The 20657-nt window shown below is 31.7% G+C and overlaps 2 protein-coding genes across 2 annotated transcripts; both read right to left on the bottom strand.

Moving 5' to 3' along the window:
* Positions 1 to 5229: 5229 nt before the first annotated feature.
* On the bottom strand, positions 5230 to 9297 carry LOC107012770 (E3 ubiquitin-protein ligase FANCL). Its single transcript, XM_015212693.2, has 11 exons — positions 9104 to 9297; positions 8954 to 9025; positions 8190 to 8260; positions 7887 to 7965; positions 7731 to 7805; positions 7444 to 7558; positions 7304 to 7361; positions 7150 to 7221; positions 6686 to 6816; positions 6489 to 6612; positions 5230 to 5530 (listed from the first exon to the last, which is right to left on the bottom strand). The coding sequence occupies exons 1-11, from the start codon at positions 9104 to 9106 to the stop codon at positions 5455 to 5457; spliced, it is 876 nt and encodes a 291-aa protein (XP_015068179.1). The 5' UTR covers positions 9107 to 9297; the 3' UTR covers positions 5230 to 5454.
* A 4453-nt stretch (positions 9298 to 13750) lies between these two features.
* LOC107012900 (branched-chain amino acid aminotransferase 2, chloroplastic-like) lies at positions 13751 to 19683 on the bottom strand. The gene is made up of 10 exons (XM_015212866.2): positions 19463 to 19683; positions 19126 to 19211; positions 18089 to 18263; positions 17783 to 17959; positions 17561 to 17692; positions 16469 to 16567; positions 15774 to 15890; positions 15246 to 15341; positions 14360 to 14472; positions 13751 to 14136 (listed from the first exon to the last, which is right to left on the bottom strand). The coding sequence occupies exons 1-10, from the start codon at positions 19604 to 19606 to the stop codon at positions 14019 to 14021; spliced, it is 1257 nt and encodes a 418-aa protein (XP_015068352.1). The 5' UTR covers positions 19607 to 19683; the 3' UTR covers positions 13751 to 14018.
* Positions 19684 to 20657: the final 974 nt, after the last annotated feature.

A 20657-nucleotide genomic window follows, 5' to 3' on the forward strand; every position in this document is an offset into this window, starting at 1 on the left:
TTTTTCTAACTATAAAATACCTATATAAATTCATCCCCATAATAACATAAAAAAAAATATATAAAAAAAAATGTAAAAGCAAAATAAATAAATAAATAATAAATATATAAATAAATACGAATGTTTCAAATTTTGAATTAATGGACACACACCAAAAATAATAAAATAATTTTAATTAGATTTAAAATAAATAAGACGATTTTTTTAAAAGGTTTAAATAAAACAAATGAGAGAATAAAGTAAAAAAAAACATTTTTATTATTAAGTTAAATAATATTCAAAATTAAGTCTAGTCATATCAAAGTCAATGAAGCGACCGTGCTAGAACCACGGGACTCGAGGGGTGCCTAACACCTTCCCCTCGGTCAACAGAATTCCTTACCCGAATTTCTAGTTCGCAAACCAATAAAAATAGAGTCAATTTTCCTTTTGATTAGGGATTTAAATAAGGTGACTTGGAACACCAAAACTCAATTCCAAGTGGCGACTCTGAATAATAATTATCCCTTTTCAAAACGTCACTTTAATTGGAAAAACTCTTTTTCTTTCGAAACAAAATAAAAAATCAAAAATATATGAGAGAGAGAAAAAAAAGGGGCGTGACAGTATATAGACTCGTTAACTTACAAATTATGCACATATACTTTATAGATTGGAAAGGTTCGGAGGCATTGAGGAAAGGAAAGGCATTGCAGAAGTAGTTGGTTTGACTTCGTTTCTTCAATGTAGGTAGGTTATGGTTTATGCTATTTGATAGTAAACTCTTAATAGTGATTGATATGCATTGAATGATATTGTGAAGTTTTCTATGTACTTGATTGTGTTGTTGTGTGACTTGGTTGTGTGTTTTGTGATTGGTCTAAAATCCTGAGACCGTGGAATTTATATTCTTGAAACCTCTTTAACGAATGATGCCTTGAATAAAGAAGGCTTGATGAATTATCAATGAATTGAAAGTGGTGATAATAAATGATAAATTAATGGTATTATTGGATCAGAGTGTCATGTTCCGACACGGTATAATTGGATCGGAGTGTCACATTCCGACACGATATTTTTGGATCGAAGTGTCACATTCCAACACGATATTCTTGGATCTCAGTGTCACGTTCCGACACGATATTATTGGATCGGAGTGTCACGTTCCGACACGATATAATTGAATCGGAGTGTCACATTCCGACACAGTAACATTAAAGGAAAAAGATATTGAATCAATTTAATGTACTCAATCTCAAAGAACTTTATTCCCCAAATGGTTTGGTTGGAGGCACGAGTCCTCATGGATGATCTTGATATTGTTGACTTAGCACATACTTACTTTAGTGTTGTTGACCCTGGCTCATGTTGTTTATTGCTTATCACCTGTTAAGTGGTATAGTTGAGTTCATACTATTATCCATTGTATATTCGTTTCTATTTTGGATTGGCCGATGATACCTAGTTTCTATTTTGGTTTGGCCGATGATACCTAGTTTCTATTTTGGGTTGGCCGATGATACCTACTCAGTACATGTTGCCCTGTACTGAGTTCTACTTGTGTTTTTCTTTGTTTTCCTTTTATGAAGTGCAGCGATTGTACCAATGAATTCGACTTGCCCTCAACTCTAGCCAGTCTCCAGCATAGAGGTTCCAGGGTGAGCTATTCGTTCAAGCTCGTGTTGGATTCTCTCATTCATGACATGATGTCCTATGTTTTCGGACTCATACCATTTTATTCTTTTATTTTGGTGTATTTGATACTCTTAGACTTAGTATTTCAAGTTTAGATGTCCTTGATGTGATGATTTTCAAGTTTTGGGAAACGATATTTAATTAGATTTTGAGCTTCCGCATTATTCTTGTATAATATAATTTAAGGTTAAATTCGTTGGTTCGCCCTCCTAGGTAGTTAAGTGTAGGTGTCACTCACGACTCGGTCGCGACAGATAATGCACAAGTCCCCTTTCAACATATGCCCGAAATCTAGAAACACATTTATACTATACTAAGGTCCTATTACCGCCCTGAACTTATTTTATTAATAATTTTTTACCCCTTTTCGGCCTACGTGGCACTATTTTGTGGACCCAACGTTGGTTGATTTTTTTTCGAGCTAGTGCCACGTAGGCCGAAAAGGGGTAGAAAGTTACTTATAAAATAAGTTCAAGAGGTTAATAGGACATTATTATAATATAAGTGTCTCTGAGATTTCGAGCATAGGTTGAAGGGGTACTTGTGCATTTTTTCTTTTTGTTTTATGAACATTCTTATCACGTTAAATTATTGGAGAAGTCACATATTTATTTTATGAGCATTTTCATACTGATTAAACCGAAAATGATATCATTAACTACCAAAACCCATAAACAAAAAACTCATTAGACTTTTTTATTAGCTTAACATATTTGGAAACATGAAATTGATAAATAGAATCAATAATACATAAAATCAAATTAAACTGACTAATGAATACCCTTGCTGATTCTTTGAAATGATAAATTGATTACTCCTCACTTTGCTTTATCACTTTAAAGTGACAAAGCAGTGACTTTTTAATATACATAATCAAAATATCTTGTCAAGTCTTTTTTTTTTGTATCACTAGGTGCATGAACTAGTGCTCTCTATTTGTGGCAAGTCTCGATCTAAAGAAGGAAATTGTAAAGGGTGGATCTAAAGGTCTGGTAATAAATTTAAGTGAATTTAATAATTTATAAATACTTAAATATGAATTTAATTATTGAGTATGTTGAAAGAGTTAAAGATGAATTAATAAAGGATTAACACTTTTTTTTTACGGAAAAGAGATTATGAAAAGTAAGAGGAACTTGTAAACTTGCTTTCCCAAAAGTACTCCACTAGATATAGCACAATAATTGAAGCTATGGGCCAAATTAGGTGGTATAGTTTTTACCAACTTGCTTTTTAATTTATTTATTTACTTTAAATTAAAAGACTTCTATTTTTACATATATAAATATATATTAAAAAATAGATTTGTATATGAGCAGATGTGAAGAAAATATAGTTAAATAGTGTTTTCTTTTAACTATTTAAATTTTCAAATAGGATGATCACACGAAATAATATTTTTAAAAGCTATTTGGTGATCACAAATCATCATTTTTAAAATAGAAAAAATGTATATAATAGCAAATTATTAATTTAAATAAATGACATAGCCACAGCTTGATTTAGTTATACCTTATAGCAAACTGTTGTTATTTCGCCTCTCTCCCTGGTGAATCATGCTCGCACTCTCGGCAGTCTCTTCCTCGCTTTTATACAAATGCAAATGTATAAAATGTGTTTGTATTTGTATAAAGTAAGAGAAAATTTTATGTATATACATATACATATATTTTTGTTCCCCTCTCTCAGGTCTCTCTCGCCACTCTTCCAGATCTCGCCAGTCTCTCCCTCTCCTCTCTCACTTATACAAACAGTGTTTCTGTTTGTATAAAGCGAGAGGGAATTCTATATACACATGTAAATAGATATGTCTTCGTCCTATACACTTATAATACAATACAAATATTCCCCTGCCTAGTTCTCTTTTGCCTTTCTCTCTTTCTCGCTTTATACAAAATACAATGTATAATTTTATATTTGTATAAAGCGAGAGAGATATTTGATATACAAACGCTTTATTTCGATTCAATTGTATACGGATTCAAATTTTATGCAAATATACAAACACATAAAATTGAATTGAGAAGCTGCTAGCAATTTATACAAACGAGAGGCTGACAACGATTTATACAAACGTCTGCCAGTGAAATAACTCATCATAGCTATAGTTTGCTATAATTACCACTCGCGACTAACATTATACATAAATTACTTGGGTTGACTTCGAGTTTGTATAATTAGTCGCATTTATATATGTATAATTCGCCAGAATATACAAATGCATATGTATAATATACAATTATCTAACCGATATACATATACAATTCACCTCTCTCCCACTCTCTACCCTCTCTCACTCGCCTCTCTCCTTCCTCTCCCAATTGGCTTGCAATATATATAAATGCATATGTATAATTGACAATAATCTAACCGATATACATATACAATTCACCTCTCTCCCACTTTTTGCCCTCTCTCGCTCACCTCTCTCCTCCCTCTCCCAATCTCGCTTGCAATATATACAAATACACGTGTATAATAAATAATTTTCTAATTGATATACATATACAATTCACCTTTCTCCCACTCTTTTCCCTCTCTCTCACCTCTCTCCTCTCTCTCCCGCTCTTGCTCGCCTCTCTCCTCCCTATAACATGTAGCTACGAATTGTAATTATCAAACTATAGCTATAGAGAGCAATTAGGTTATTTTAAGTGGTTATATGTAAAAGTTCCTCAATATTGATATACTAGTACGCCAATTTTACAAAAGTTTATATATGTTACAAATATATAAGCATATCAAAATAAAATGCAAGTTTTCATATTATTTTAGTATAAATAAATGGTTGTTTTGTCAATTGCAAATTCGTTCTCTTAAAACAACATAAGAGGGAAGGACGGTTCTCAATCCTTGTGATACTCATATAGTATCTCCTATTATATTTGAGAGTGAGTGAAAATCGAAACGATCGATAAACCGAATTGAAAAAAGTGTTATTGATTTATTGGGTTAGTGATTTTATAAAAAAAATTATTTGCATTATCGATTTGATATTGATTTTTAATATTGGGTTATTGGTAAACCGATTATCCATTAAGACTAGTAATTTACTACTTTTACTTATACATAAATATTAAAGTATATATTAATTTCAATACCTTACTAGTTATTGTCTTTGTACTTTAGCCTTTAATTCACACTTCATAGTGACTTTGAATTCAGAACTTCACATTACACAAAACGTCAAAATCTAAAGCAAGAACCATATTCCTCTTAATTTCTCTTTGTATGTTTGTTATTATTATTTCTATTTAATGGGTATTTGTAAAGTTGCATTATTGTGTTGTCGCGAAAAATTTATTTTATAAGTATTTATTTATTGGTTAATCGAAACAGAAACCGAATCATTATGGACCAAAACGGATAAACCCAAAAATCGATAAATAAAATACCTTGTTAATTTAGTTATTGGTTTAACGTATTTAAAACCAAAAACTGATCAACCGAACCGACCTATACACACACCAAATTATATCACATGGATAGCTATTTGAAGACTCGATTCGTGAAGAAAATAACAGGGGAAATAAAAGAGATAGAGAAGGAGAGAAGTTCCGAGGAAAGAAATAGTTTTTCATATATTCGATAAGTTCTCATGAGTACAATCCGGCTAATTATGAAAGGACAAATGGACACCTAATTCTAACGTGTAGTATGACACGTGGCTAGTTCATTGCGAGGACTATTCTGCAATTGCTGAAAGCATAACTTATACAAGCATTACTAAATACACTGGGGCTAAGGAATGCAAATGTGGCTGAGACTGAGAAATAGGCTTTACTTTCTAGTATTCATTTTGACAGCAATTGGATCAGAACAATATGGACAATTGCCAAACAGAACATCAAACGACCTGTAAAAACAAACAAAGCAGATAAATGTGATAAGAAAATTAAAAAATCTATGTCATTGCAGTTGGCTAGAGCTATGCAGGGTTTAGTTATTCGGGACTGTAAACCGAGAACCAAACATCGTGTTTGATGTGCTCAATTCTATACATAGCAACTAAAATACCACCAAACAATGTACTTGTTGCACTGGTTTTAATACATGAATAATTTACTTTCCTAACCAACAATCAAACGACCCCTTAATGTATTGAAGGTTACAAAGGCAAAAGGTAACAAGAAGTTCCAAGCACAAAAAGGGAAGTTCAATTATTCCAAAAGTTATACGTTTCTCAATTTTACTCCCTTTATACAATTTTATCTATCTGTTGCTCAAAAACCAAAACAATGTATAGCCTCTCCATTTGTCCTCAAATTAGCACTAATTATTCTCGGATTTAACTCTCTTAATGATCATACAACAAGAAGTCAGTTTGGATTAGAGGGTAATCAAAGTCGTTGCTTAAGTGAAAAAGAAATTGAAAAATAGAACTTCCATCTGTGAAAAGAATGCATATATTATCATTGTAACATACAACAGTATGACTTACCTACGAAAGCTCATGCAAGCAAGGTAAGAGTTTTTATGCGTACTGTTGAAAAAACAAGGTGTGTTTTAAGTTTAACTATACTTATTTCAACCAAAATCTTGTCTAATTAATCTCTCTTACTGTAAATGGACTGGTAAGATACAGAGATATTTCATTTCATTAGCATCTGTTACAATCGATAATATATTTTCCGTTCCAAAACATTAATCTAGTTTCAACTTGGCCTGGCTATATATAAACTAAAAACTTTTACCACCAACACTAACAGATGATCAACAAAGCTCAATCCTGGGCTCGCACAACAGAATAACAATATCTTAAGGATATGTTTACCATCACAATCAAAAAATAAAGATAGGAGATTTCAACTTACTGCCTTGTTGTTGTGATGGAACGGAGCCAATCTTCAAGGCAAATACTATGGAAGGCCCTACTGCAGCTGTTATTTTCACATGTACAATCAGTGCCACTTCCACTCTTATCACCAAGTTCATCATCTAGATTGACATCATCAAGTCAGTGCCATACCACAGAATATCAATGGGTTTATCTTACGGATATTAGGATTACCAATTGGAAGATATTGTGCATAACAAATGCCACATTCAGTTTGTGGATCAGTTTTCTGAATGCTTGAAGGTCCATGAAGTTGAATATCCAACACGTGTGCAAGATTCTCGGAAAAATGCTTGTCTCTCATCCTGTGAGTATAATAGAAATCTCAGTTGGTGAGACAAAACAAGGGACAAGAAAAATCTCAGCAAAAGCTAAATAGCACAATTTTGACTGTGTCGGAATTCAAATCCTAGGCACATCAATTTACCTTAAGAACGACATAGTAATCTTAAGGCACATCAACTTATGTGATGAATACACTAGGTAACAGAGAAATCAACAACGATGCTTGAAAAATCCAGAAAAACTACTTAAAGCAGTACTTTGAGCATGTTAAACAACAGTATTAGTGTCCAAATGTAGACAATGACAAGGAGCATGATGATTATATCCAGCAGTAAAAGCAATAGTTGAAATACCATCTTTTGCAGTTTTTCCTCCACATCGCCCTCAATCTCTCCACCCCTGAATCAGAACCTAGAAAGCGACAGCTAGAAGACCTCCATATCAATTTCAAAATCATTAAAGATAAGAATACTTGTAAACGCTGTGAGTTTCAGAAAAAAAACTTACTCTGGTAGGGATGTCGGATCATTAGCATCTATAGACAATATGATGTAGCTGTCATTACCTATAGCAAAAGAAAATGGATACCAATTACTTCTGCAGCGGTAAAGGGATACTGAACAACATTCATGTAAATTCGCACATACTTATATTAAGTTGGCGATGTGACAAAGCACGTTGAGGATATCGCAGATCAGAAACCAAAAGAGAGTGGTCAATGTCATCCATTAGATTCCAAAAGTCCTGAAGCTTCTCAAGATGCTGGATCCATTAAGAAAAAGATATGGTAATTATAGCAGAAAATCACAATTCACAAATGTTGATAAACTACACATATCATTGGTGGATGAAACAATCAGTAGTAAATCATAAGTTACAATGCAAATGCATACGAGGGGAGAGCTGCAACGTGATAAAAAGAATACACAATTACCTTCTGAAACTGTTGGATAACATCTTTCAGTCTTGAGTTAATTGACCATTTCAAATTGAAGAGATAAGGCACATCCTGGGGAATAGTCAGTAAATTAGGACATTGCCTAAAGACTTCATGCAAGGTTCTAGTATCTCAAATTTGAAGGATGCCAACCGCTGATAGTGAAGGCGGATAGTTAGGATATGTTCCATCCAAAGTTATCTGCAGAATGAGCACTCTTCCCTTCTTGTCCCTAACACACGGAAAAAGCTTGAGAGATTATTTTCCGTCAAGGCAAATCACAGTCTTCCACTAGCTGCAATTCAGAAGTTTACAGTCATCCACTACAGTCCCTCCTCTTATAATTCCTTCCTAACAAACAAGGGAACAATCTACTACCTCTTCTTTCATTTAACCAACACCTCCTCTTCCTAATTTTAACCCAAGCATAATGTTAAGAGATAAAAGAGGCCATACTTGACGCGAAAGCTGAGAAGTCTTAGGTCTTTCCCAAATCTAACAAGGTGCTCCCATCCTATCTCCTCTACCTGTAAATACAACATGATTTCAGAAGAAGATCAAAAAAATTATTTGCCAAAAGCATATTCAAAACCACTCAATCTATGTCTATAATAGACGACGATGCAACCAGCATAGTAGTTCAAAAGTCACATTAAATATCTCTAATTTAGAAACCGAGCATTGTCAAGCACAATGCATAAATTACAGAGAAATTTCATAAAAGGCAAACATCTACAAAACTTATGTGTACTGTTTCTGATCATTCTTAGCCATGAATCTCAAAATTTCACAAAGCCACTGGAAAGTGCACGGACATAATGGTTAAAATTTAACATCAATGTAACTCTTGGGTATGTAAATATCCCTTCCTTAGTAAACGAATTCATTAAACCCTGTATTTAACTATTCATCCTTAAAATCCACTTGAAACTCATGATGCTCAAACTTCACAAAAATATGAACAGGTACGTGTTGGATACTCCAAAAATAGCATATTTTGGGAGAGCGAGAACAACATAGCCCCGAACACAGAATAAGCTTCAAATCCTGACTCCACCTCCCACTCCTCCCAAATAAGAAAAGCAAAAAATGGGGCTTTTTCTTTCCATTTTAAATTTTGAGAGATAAAAAGGTCTGTCTACACTCTATACAAAAAACAAAAAAAAAACAATAAAATAGAGTATTATATCTTAAGATTTACTGATACTGATACAGCATACCTCTGAATATATCCTGCGGTAGAAAGATGATGATTTGGCCAATTCTTGGCATCTTTTCTGCTCTGCACACTCCTAAATGTATGAGATTCAGATATACTCAGTATTCAAATCATTTAAATCAATTTGGGGGAAAATAAAGTTGTTACTTACCATTATAATTATCTTCCAACAAACCTAGATTGAATTTTTCAATGTCAGATACCAACGCCACCAGCCTCAACAGCTTCTCAACCCAATTCCAAGAATCTTTTTTTTTTTCAGCTGCTATTCAGCTTTCAGAAACATTACTTCTTTTGTTTTTGCCGGAAAATCAATTAGGAAAATGAAGACCTTCCTGGGCCTTTTTAAGTTGTCCAAGTTTTAAAATTTGGAAAATTTATCTAACTAGTCAAAAAAAAAACAATTTCTTTAGTGATAATATTAGTAAACATATCAAACCTGTCATTATTTTAAAAATAAATAATTATTTTGATCTTATTAATATTTTCTCTCTCATTATTTACACCCTTTTTTTCTCTATCATTATTTACACATTATTCTATATTTATGTAATTGGATATATATTAATGTCATTTTAATTTGGGAAATTTTTCAAAATGTCAATATTTTAATATTTAAGAGGACTCATTAGTAACACTTTCAATATTTAGTAAATATGTCAAATTTTATTTATTATTATATTATTTATATTTTTATTATTTATTTTTATTTAAAGAATATAATTATTTAATAACAAAAGAGAGAAAATCAAGGAAGAGAATATTTCAAAAAAAGGTAAGGATCACTTATTTTTCTCATCAGTTAAATTTTCAAATAAAATTTAAACTTTGTTCTTTTTTTCTCTCTAGAATTTTTGCCTTTTTAAAATTATATTCATTCCATAATATATTTTATTTATATTTATTATAGTTTTTTATTAGTTTGTATTTATTCCAATAGTTATGCCGAATGTATGTATATAGTCATTTCAGAAATATATTTGTATTCATATATTTTTTCCCTTATATAGTTATTTTTTTCTTCAAAAATCTTGTATGTGTTCATTTCAATATGTATTTTATTTCTATTTCTATTTATTCTAGTTTTTATTTAGAATTTTTATAATAATATATAAAATACAAAAAATTAGTATGATGAAAAAGTTTAAAATTGAAAAGAAATAATTGAATATTTGTTGTACTCATTCTTAAATAAAACACATAACTAGTTGACATACCTTTAGAATAAATACAAATTAGAAAAAAATGTCAAATTCAGAAACAATGCAACATAATTTTTGAATGAATACAACTATTAATCGTAAAAATACATACTGACTAAAACACTATCAAAATTCAATATACACTTCCAAATTATGAATACAAAAAATAATAAAACTATGAAATACAAAAATAAATACTGGTTGTGGTACATTGACATAACTATCACAAAAAAAAAACAGAATAGAAAATGAATATATGAAATACAATTCAAAATCTATGGATACAAAATACAATGAAATACAAAAATACATACTGACTAAAACAGCAACAAAATTCAATATACGCTTCCAAATCTATGAATTCAAAAAACATTAAAACTATGAAATATACACAATCAAACTCATATAATGTGTTACATTGACATAACTAACACAAAAAAAAATAGAACACAAAATACAATGAATATATGAAATACAAAAATAAATACTAACTATAACATAATAAAAATTCCATATACACTTCCAAACGCATTGTAACATGAATTTTTTTTAATCTTAAAAATTACTTAACAAATTAAACTAAACATGCAAGACACAGAAGATTCAAAAAAAATACCTCTTCTCCAACAAATTGGTCTTCTTGAACTTCATGGTTATGAATTTGTGTAGGATTTTGCACATCGACGGATTCATGCATTTTTCCCCGTCGTATATCCTCCTTAGATTAGAAGCGGAACCTACATTGTTGTTTAATTCTTGAGTGAAAAAAAAATTAAATGATGAAAAATCGGAAGAACTTTGTTTATTTTGTCCAATACCTCTAGTAACTCTCTTGAAAACGTCGATTAAAGAGAGAATTCTGTAGTTATGTCAATGTAACACATTATATGAGTTTGATTGTGTATATTTCATAGTTTTGATGTTTTTTGTATTCATAGATTTGAAAGTGTATATTGAATTTTGTTGTTGTTTTAGTCAGTATGTATTTTTGTATTTCATTGTTTTATTGTATTTTGTATCCATAGATTTGGAATCGTATTTCATATATTTAACTCATTTTGTATTATGTTTTTTATTGTGATAGTTATGTCAATGTACCACAGTTAGTATTTATTTTTGTATTTCATAGTTTTATTGTTTTTTGTATTCATAAATTTGTAAGTATATATTGAATTTTGATACTGTTTTAGTCAGTATGTATTTTTACAATTAATAGTTGTATTCATTCAAAAATTATGTTGCATTGTTTCTGAATTTGACATTTTTTTCTAATTTGTATTTATTCTAAAAGTATGTCAACTAGTTATGTATTTTATTTAAGAATGAGTACATCAAATATTCAATGTTCTTTTCAATTTTATATTTCATTCACTTTTTCATCATACTAATTTTTTGTATTTTATATATAATTATACAAAATTCTAAATAAAAACTAGAATAAATAGAAATACAAATAAAATACATATTGAAATTAATACATACAAGATTTTTTTAAAAAAATAACTATATAGGGAAAAAACATATAAAAATACAAATATATTTCTTAAATGACTATATAGATAAATTCGGCATACCTATTGGAATGAATACAAACTAATAAAAAACTATAATAAATATAAATAGAATATATTGTGGAATGAATATAATTTTAAAAAGGTAAAAATTCTAGAGAAAAAAAAATTTAAATTTTATTTGAAAATGTAACTGATGAGAAAATTAAGGATGCTTATCTTTTTTGAAATATTTTCTCCCTTTATTTTCTCACTTTTGTTATTAAATACTTATATTCTTTAAATAAAAACAAATAATAAAAACACAAATAAGATACATAACAAACTAAAATATGATATTTCTACTAAATATTGAAAGTGTTGCTAATGAGCCCTCTTAAATGCTAAAATATTGACATTTTGAAAAATTTCCCTTAAATTTTTACTTATCCCACAACCACAAACGATTATTCATACGAAATTTAGATTAAATTTATGTGTATTTGGGTTGAAGGATTTATTTGCAGTTTACAAATAAACAGGTTTATTTTGTTAAATTATAATACAAGGTTCACTTCAGCTTAAAATCCAAACTCATATCATGTGTTGTAATGACGAGGCATCCAAGCCCAACAAGATGAATACACGTGTCCAAATAATGTGGTAGTCTTGCAAATTCAAGAATCAATTACAATTCGTTAAGTGTCGAAATGAAATTTTCTGATTAATCATAAGCAACCTTGTTATAACTATAAAATGCTTCAAAAAATACAAGTCTAAATTGCAAGTTGAGATGCTCTTTGATGTACATGCTTAAACTACATGCTGAAATGCTCCTCGATGTACGAGCCTAAACTGCAAATTGAAACGCTCCTCAATATATGTGCCTAAACTGCAAATTGAAACATTCCTCAATGTACGAGCTTAAACTGCAAGTTGAAATGCTCCTCGATATACGAATCTAAACACATTTTGAAACGCTCCTTGACGTACGAGCTTGAGCTACATGTGAAAACCTCTTCGAAGTACGAGCCTAAACTGCAATTTGAATTTCTCATAAACTCACGAGCCTAAATTGTCTGTTATTCCTAGTCCGCATGAGTTTAAGTTGTGTACGCCCCCCTCCCCAAAAGAATAAATTATAAGTATATGTGTTTGATCATACTCTTCGCAATATTTAGGCATATATAATTGAAAGAAGAAGAGGATTTGCGATGAAGTTTGAAAAAAATATTGCTCAAATATTAAAAGAATTTGATACAACAATGAATGAAAAAATAAAGGTGACATGAAGATGATTATACATCGTCATTTACAAAAATTCAAGTCACGAAAATGATTAGAATCTAAGTCGAGTTGTCGAGTTGTCTTTAAGTGCCCCATCAAGTTTTGCAAGTGTTGATTGAAGGTTCTACGAGAGAAGTCACCTTCCTTGAAGTAAATAAAAGATAGGCTTCAATCATGCTCAAAAATTTCTATGATATAGCTTCAAAAAACATAAAAATCAAGTTATGTGTGATCATTCTTGGGAAAAAAGTAAATTCGTTACATGATTCACTACAACAAATCTTTCTTTCACACGAAGGTGTTACTTGTTGCCTGTCGCTCAAAAATTCAACACATCTGGAAGGAAAACTTTGACATATTGTAGGATGTTTGAGTTATATTTCTGCTAGATAGAGTTTCTTGCAATTTCATTACTCCTACATTCGAAAATAAATATGCCTGCAAATGTGTGCAAGGTTGGAATCCCAAAGTGTAGAGAATAAGAGCTCCATGTACTTTCCAAGAAGTCAATAAAATTGGTCCAAGATGTTCTCCAAATTGAAAAAAAAAAGTCAATGCAGACTGAAGCTTAAAGCATGAGATTATCCGCAATCTAGCTCGCTGATGTTTGAGTGGAGTTTTTCTAATGATATGAAGTGAGTTTGATATATCTATCTCCTTCTTCCATCCTCTTTATGCCCGCTTACATTTCCCCAACAAGTCAAATCAGAATGTTGATTTTGACAATCTCCATCGAAAGTGTCTTCGAGTTGGAAGACATATTAAGCGATCAGCTAAGTAGCTAGGAGATATAACAGACATACAAATGATATCAACTGAGATCGTTAACAGACATATAAAAGTCTATATGACAACGCGAGAACTTCAGACAAACTTAAGCTAGAAGAGAGTGTTTAAGCTATGTGCATTAACATTGTAAAAGAAAATACAGCATGAACTAAAATTGACATACAACATTAGGTAACTCTCCATAAGAGGCCTAAATAAACCTTGAAAATAAAGTAATAACCTGCTGTAAGCAGTAAAATTGTAGTGTCATGAATATTTACTATCACTGAATATAACTTCAATCAAAAGATAGCAAAGCTCATTTTAGCTCAACAGTCCAATTCATGTTATCCGTTGCTAGTCCCATTTGTAGGCTTGTAAGTGTAGAATATAATTGCTTTGATACACGACCAACCCCATCACTTCCATAGGATACCCTGCACAAATGTAAGCCAGAATGTGCGTGATCCAGACATATACGAATGTTCACATGGGTATTCATGCACTGACAACAAAGCAACTTATTTTAGAAATCATGATGTATATGTTCATCGCCATCTCACGTTCTGTAGCAGGAGACGACTAGAGAGATAACACACTGAAATGGATAGTATCTGGATGAAAAAGTCTATCTAGATCCATTCCGATTTATGTAGATACCTTTTCCCAAGATGAGTAATGCTGCCAACAGGAGATACAACCACTGCTGTTCCTGTGCAGAACACTTCATCAGCATCAAGCAATTCGTCCACAGACACTTGTCGTTCTTCAACCTGCATATTGAAAACATTATGGTCTTAGAACAATAGTCTTGTGATATATGAAGTACTTAGTTACCAGCTCAGCCAAGTGAACTAGAAGAAAATTAAAGGAATGGTAACGTGAAGTCCATCATTATGCGAGGAACTTAATCATCAAAGCGTCATTGCTACGAATTTGACTCACCATGGCTAGAGCTAAACTTGAAAGATTCTATTTTTTCTCCTAGCCAGATGACCAAGATATACACAATAGTCATGAAAGGCTTAATACTATCATTCAATAGAATTGAAGTTCTACCTAGGTGATTTAACCAATGCAGAACCATTTCCCTTAGCTTGTTGCTTAAATCTGAGATTTATAGCCAAATTTTTTATTGCTAAAACATGAAAGCAACACTCAGTTACCTATGTCTTGAATAATTCGTCTGCAACATTTCTTTTTCTCATCCAGTGGAACTGTAAAATTTGTAATGATATCCCTTTAACTAAGCTCAGAATTGTATATACTAGTTGGTAGAATAAGCACAATATTCATTGATTTTTAAACTGGGGTTTCATTACAAATATGATGAACACCATCTTCACGTCTTCCTGAAGTAAGCTAGAGGGCTTATAAATATCAAGAAACTGAATTTGGAAGGGAAAAAAAGAAGGGAAGGAACTCCAATTGCTTGCACATATGGAACACAATATAAGTACCATTTTTGAAACCCTTATGATATGGCAAGTAGGATTAGATTAGTCTCAAGCATGTTTTTGTATTAGACAAATGGAAGGGGGCTTACCTGGAACCCTTGGCTTAGAGCTACGTCAATTATGCTCTTTCGTGTGATACCAGGAAGAATGGTTCCTTTTATTGCAGGAGTTGCTATCAGATTACCCTGAGAAATGTATATAGAAACATACTTGCCTTCATCATTATGATAATTTGCAAAGAAGTCTGCTTGGAGAATTCAAAATATCCTTGTAGGGAAAATGCCACTGCTTGACAAATATCTAAGTGAATCTTATCATTTTTGTTCTTGCCTAAGACTAGCAAATGTTTCAATTGGCCGACTACACATGCCAAGAATTCACACATTCACCAGAAGGAAAGAGCTCTTTCTTTTTGCAAAAAAAGGAAGAGAAGTCCATTGTGTTTGAAAGGGGACAATGATGACCTAACCCATATATAAGCCAAATTGGGAAAAGATAAAAAGGATATGAAATTAAAGCTTATTTTAAAAAATCCGGACACATATTTCTTCGTAACCCTAATGAAAATACTAAAAGAATAGTTTTGGTGCACAGACAAAATTGACGTAATATTATACCTTCACGATGAAGACATTACAAGAGGAAACCTCCTCTAGGTATCTATTGTTGACAGAATCAAGGTACAGAACATCAGAGTAGCCTTTTGCTTTAGCAGCACTCTGTGCCTTCAGAACCTACATTTACATAACCAAAGATGAAAATGAAGTCATCAACAATTGCATATCTGATTATGCATATACAATAGAAACTACGCCTCGATCCTAGGCTGTTTTGGTCAGCCATATGAATCCCTATATCCATTTCGGTCCATTTACACCCATTTCATTCCAGAATTATACATTATGCATCAAATAATTAGTAGAAGGACAAATGTTTTTCTTCTCATGATCACTGCTTGCCTATAAAGTTATATGTTTCCATCTAATAATATGATAACAAAATTGCAGATCTCCGTGTAAACACATCAAGTGTAACACAAGAGTGAAAGGCTCAAAAGTTTAGAGGAATAAGAGCTTGCTAGGTGGAGTGCAGAAGTTCAAGGGTTAAGCTGAACACAGAGGACGTATCGTATATTTAACAAATGAACAAAGGGTGAGGATGACATCAAAAATACAAAAAGGACAAGCAAGCTTAGTATGATCTCATGAATATTTATCATCATCAATCCCGAAGAAGAAAATGAAACTAAGGCTCCAATATTTTCTGTTGCATGAGCACACATCTGAAAAAAAAACCCGTAAACCTAGCTTACCGCAGCATAATTTCCTACAGTCTTGACACCTCCGGTACCGCCAGGAGTTGCGCGATGCATTTCTGTCTCAATTAACAAATTTATTGGTGCCATACCTTCCTGCCAAGAAAGTAAAAAATGAAGTGACGGTAGAACTAGAGAGTACCCAACGCATAACCTGATTATGAGAACACAAACATGGAATTCTACAACAAAAGATGGCATGCTCACTTGAGGATTGAGAATTAACAACAAACATTGACAGAAGTTTTATTAGGGTGGTTTATGGGAACAGTTATTTCCCAATAAGAATGGTGAATTCATCATTGATTTTTAACATAATGTTAGTTAACTGAATAAGTTTTGGAACTTCTCGCAAAGATGGATGTATTCCTTGAAAATAGATAATTGACTTGATGGGTAATCTCATACACATAAGGGAAAATATATAACACTTCTTTCAAAATAGGAAAGATTTTTGAATACATGTTTTAAATGCAGTTGTGTGTGACTCCCAGGCAATTAACCAAATGATTTCAGAGTCCGATGATTTTTGTACTTTTTACAAATGATTAACATTTTCATGAAATGTGATATGTAAGAGAAAAACTGAAATACCAAACAAGGATAACACTAAAAGTGAGGTTAAAATCTGTAACATACCACAAATATGCAATTTTCAAAATGATGAACACAGTTTAATTACATCTCAAACATGTTTTATGCCTTAGTATAACCCATCAAGCCTATTGCTTTGTATATCTGTGAAATGAATAAAGGTGGTTGGGACTTGTTCCTGTATGTTTGTGTTGCTATTATTTATATACAGCCTAAGAAAACAGTCTAAGGACTTATACGAAAATTGTGAGTGTGTGTGTAGGCTGAAGTTAAGCAGAGTGTGTGGACTGCCTAGCAGTGGTGACCAAGAAAAATATCACCCCTGTATCAATGTATTCAACTTTTAAGTAGTCAAAGGTGACACTTATGATAATACAAAAGCTAGTTTGCTCATTAGCAGAAGGAAAAACAAAAAGGAGAAGAGATCCTAAAAGATCTATGCCTATCTCAAAAAAAAACAGATGCACATACAAGCAAGGATGCGTAAAATAGTACCTTAAAATAGTTTCCCACAGGTGAAACATAAATCAGGAATGTGTACTCAGGAGCTGGAGCAACACCAAGAATAGCTCCACTCCCCATAAGCAGTGGTCTTATGTATAATGAACCTTTACCTGGTGGAGGAATCTGAAGGAATTGGAAAAGGAAACCAGTCAGGAGTACAGGAATCACCCAACAACAAGATTACTGACTACAACGTTGAATTGTCACATTTACCCATCTTTCATTTGCTAAAACAGTGGCTTTTACTGCTTCCACAAACTGTTCAACAGATGGTGAAGGCATGCATATACGTTCTGCTCCCATCTTCATGCGCAGAGCATTTTCTTCAGGTCGAAACAGCAATATATTACCATCATGTCTTTTATAGGCTTTTAAACCTTCAAACAATCCCTATCAATATTTCTAAAAGCATTTAAGTAAAGTATGACAGACAAAGTGGAGCAGTAATCATTAAAATGAATAGTATAAGCAATATATTTAAGATTAATAAAAGAAACACCAGCAAGTTGCAAAACGGACCTGTCCATAATTCAATATCCCAGAAGCTGGGCTCAACTCAATATTCCCAAAACGTTGTAGCTCACCCTTAGAAAAGTTTCCATCTTGAGAACATTTCATGCTATACATATAATCAGTAGGCATAACCGCAAAGCCAATGTTGTCCCAATCGATGTTGGCTAATTCAGCTGTTGCACTGTTTTGATAAAGAAAACACTTCTTATCAGTTGGTATACTAGTGATTAAACAAGAGAAGCACTAGATCTTTTTTCTTTCTTTCTTTTTAAGAGCAAACAAGCAAAGCACTAGATCTAGAGGCACTTGATTGATAATCTGAAAATAAATAGAAATGTATAATTAGAGGAAAATGTGTTGTTGATGTATCAATGTTACTATGCTCTAGTTTTATGCTTTTGTTTCTTATGGTTGATGAACTCTGACGTCGTCTCACAGAATGAAGGCTGGTTCAAGGTGGGGAGATTTAACCACCCCACTTTGTAAGGTTGAAAAAATGAACATCCGATAAAAGCTACTTTTAAGAATATTAGTTGAGAATGTCATGAGATATTCTTCTTCAACAGAACTGCATGATCTTCAATATATACAGTGACTAGCCTATGATCCAATGAGGTCCCTGAGGTTAAGATTAAAAATAGGTTTTAACCCCCATAAAAGCATATTCATCCCCACGTTTATTTTGGCTATCCATCACTAGTTTGTAACAACGCATAACATACTAATTCTGGGAGCGATAAAGCTACCTAAATTCAGGTAGTGTAAATCTTCATGCACTTACATTATTCGGCTTAGCTAAACACAACATTGAGCAGTAGTTAATTGATTTATGTATTTTAATTTATTCTAATTTCGCATAATAGCCAGTTGAAAACAGGAAATGCTGAAAAAGTCGAACTCACAAACAAAACCTTAAATATTAAGCAGCGTATAGTAGTACTTCCATGATGTGATGTCGATTCAATTTCGATGTATCAATCGAAATGTACTAATCAAAACAATATTTCGGAAAACAAAATTCAGTAGAAAAGGGAAAAAAATACCTAGCAGAATTCGCCACCTGAAAAGCACTCCCATCGTTTATGGAGCAATTACAACTATAAGAAGCAATATGTGACTGCTTCTGAAACTGTATAACATTACAAAATTAACAAATCAACACTTCAACTACATGAACCAAATTACAGAAACACGTATAGATTATACGATTAGAAAAAACACAAATATAAGCATAGACATTTCGAATTGAAAGTAACGTAGGTGAAACTCTTTCAATTTTCATATTTGACTAGAGTTCTCCGGTTCGAGCCTTTCATCCAAATTTATTCAGGTCAAAAAATAAACAAAAAAAAAAGGACATTAGTGTAGCGGAGCAAAAACCTTGAGAGGAAGAGGAGAAAAATGGCGCTTATCGGTGGAAGAAGAAGAAGAGAGAAGATTATTAACGGCGGTTCGTGGTGGCCGGAGAAGGTGGTGGCAAGTAGGATTCCGGTGAAGCCCTGCTAATACGCCGCCGCTCTCCATTGATTTCTTCTTCTTCTACGACTTGAGCCGTTTCGTTTGTCACACTTCCAATGCTTTCTTAATTTTTCTAATTTTGAACGACGTACTGCAATTTATTGACTATTATAAAATGCAATCCACGTACTTCAATACTATCTTCCAAAAAAAATAATAATATTCATTTTAATAGGAGTGATTATATTGACTTGATATAAAATTATAAAAAAAAAAAAAGGTTTTGTGATTCAGATTAAAGATTTATGTGTTAAAATTTAAAAAGTTATTAAAAAAAATATTTTTTAAAACGAACTAAAAGTAAAAGTAGATTAAAATATATTTTTTAAAAAAAAAAACAAAGGGAATATATATTTTGTTCATTAACTTTCGCTTATGTATTATAAAAAAATACATTTTTACTTTTATGGTGAATATATATATATATATATATATATATATTAAGTACTTATTGTTTAAATTTTTTTATGATTTAAAATTAAATATCAATTAATATAAATATTATAATAAAATATTTATATCAATTATAACTTTTTTAAGAATCGCGTAATAAAAATGAATGGAAATAGTTTACACTAGTATTTTCTTATTGGGAATATTAACCAAATTGATAACAATGTTTATAGTATTTTGGCAAATATGTAATTCAAAAAAATGTTTATACCACTTTGCTTAACTTTCAATTTTGTACTATCAGTCTTAATTTGTTTTAAGATCCGTATTATTTATAGTTAGTTTTTATATATTTATCTAAATACGATATATATTTAATCAGAGAATGAAAAGAATTGATAATAACTTTGTGGAAGGAGAATTCTCTCACGTAATTTGGGTAGGTGGGGCCTGGAGGAATGTTTAGTTGTCCACTTTCGACTATCAAGAAAATAATTAATGATGTAGTGGATGAAAAATTCTATATTTTTCAAAGTAATTAGTCATTTAATTTTGAGTATAATAGGTAAAAAAAATTGTCTTTTCTGAATTTATCAAAATGGACAAGTAATTAGGGACAACTATAAAAGGAAAAGTAGATAGGTAATTAGGAACGGAGGTAGTA

This window comes from Solanum pennellii, chromosome 3 (genome assembly GCF_001406875.1).
Source record: "Solanum pennellii chromosome 3, SPENNV200".
Lineage (NCBI taxonomy): Eukaryota > Viridiplantae > Streptophyta > Magnoliopsida > Solanales > Solanaceae > Solanum > Solanum pennellii.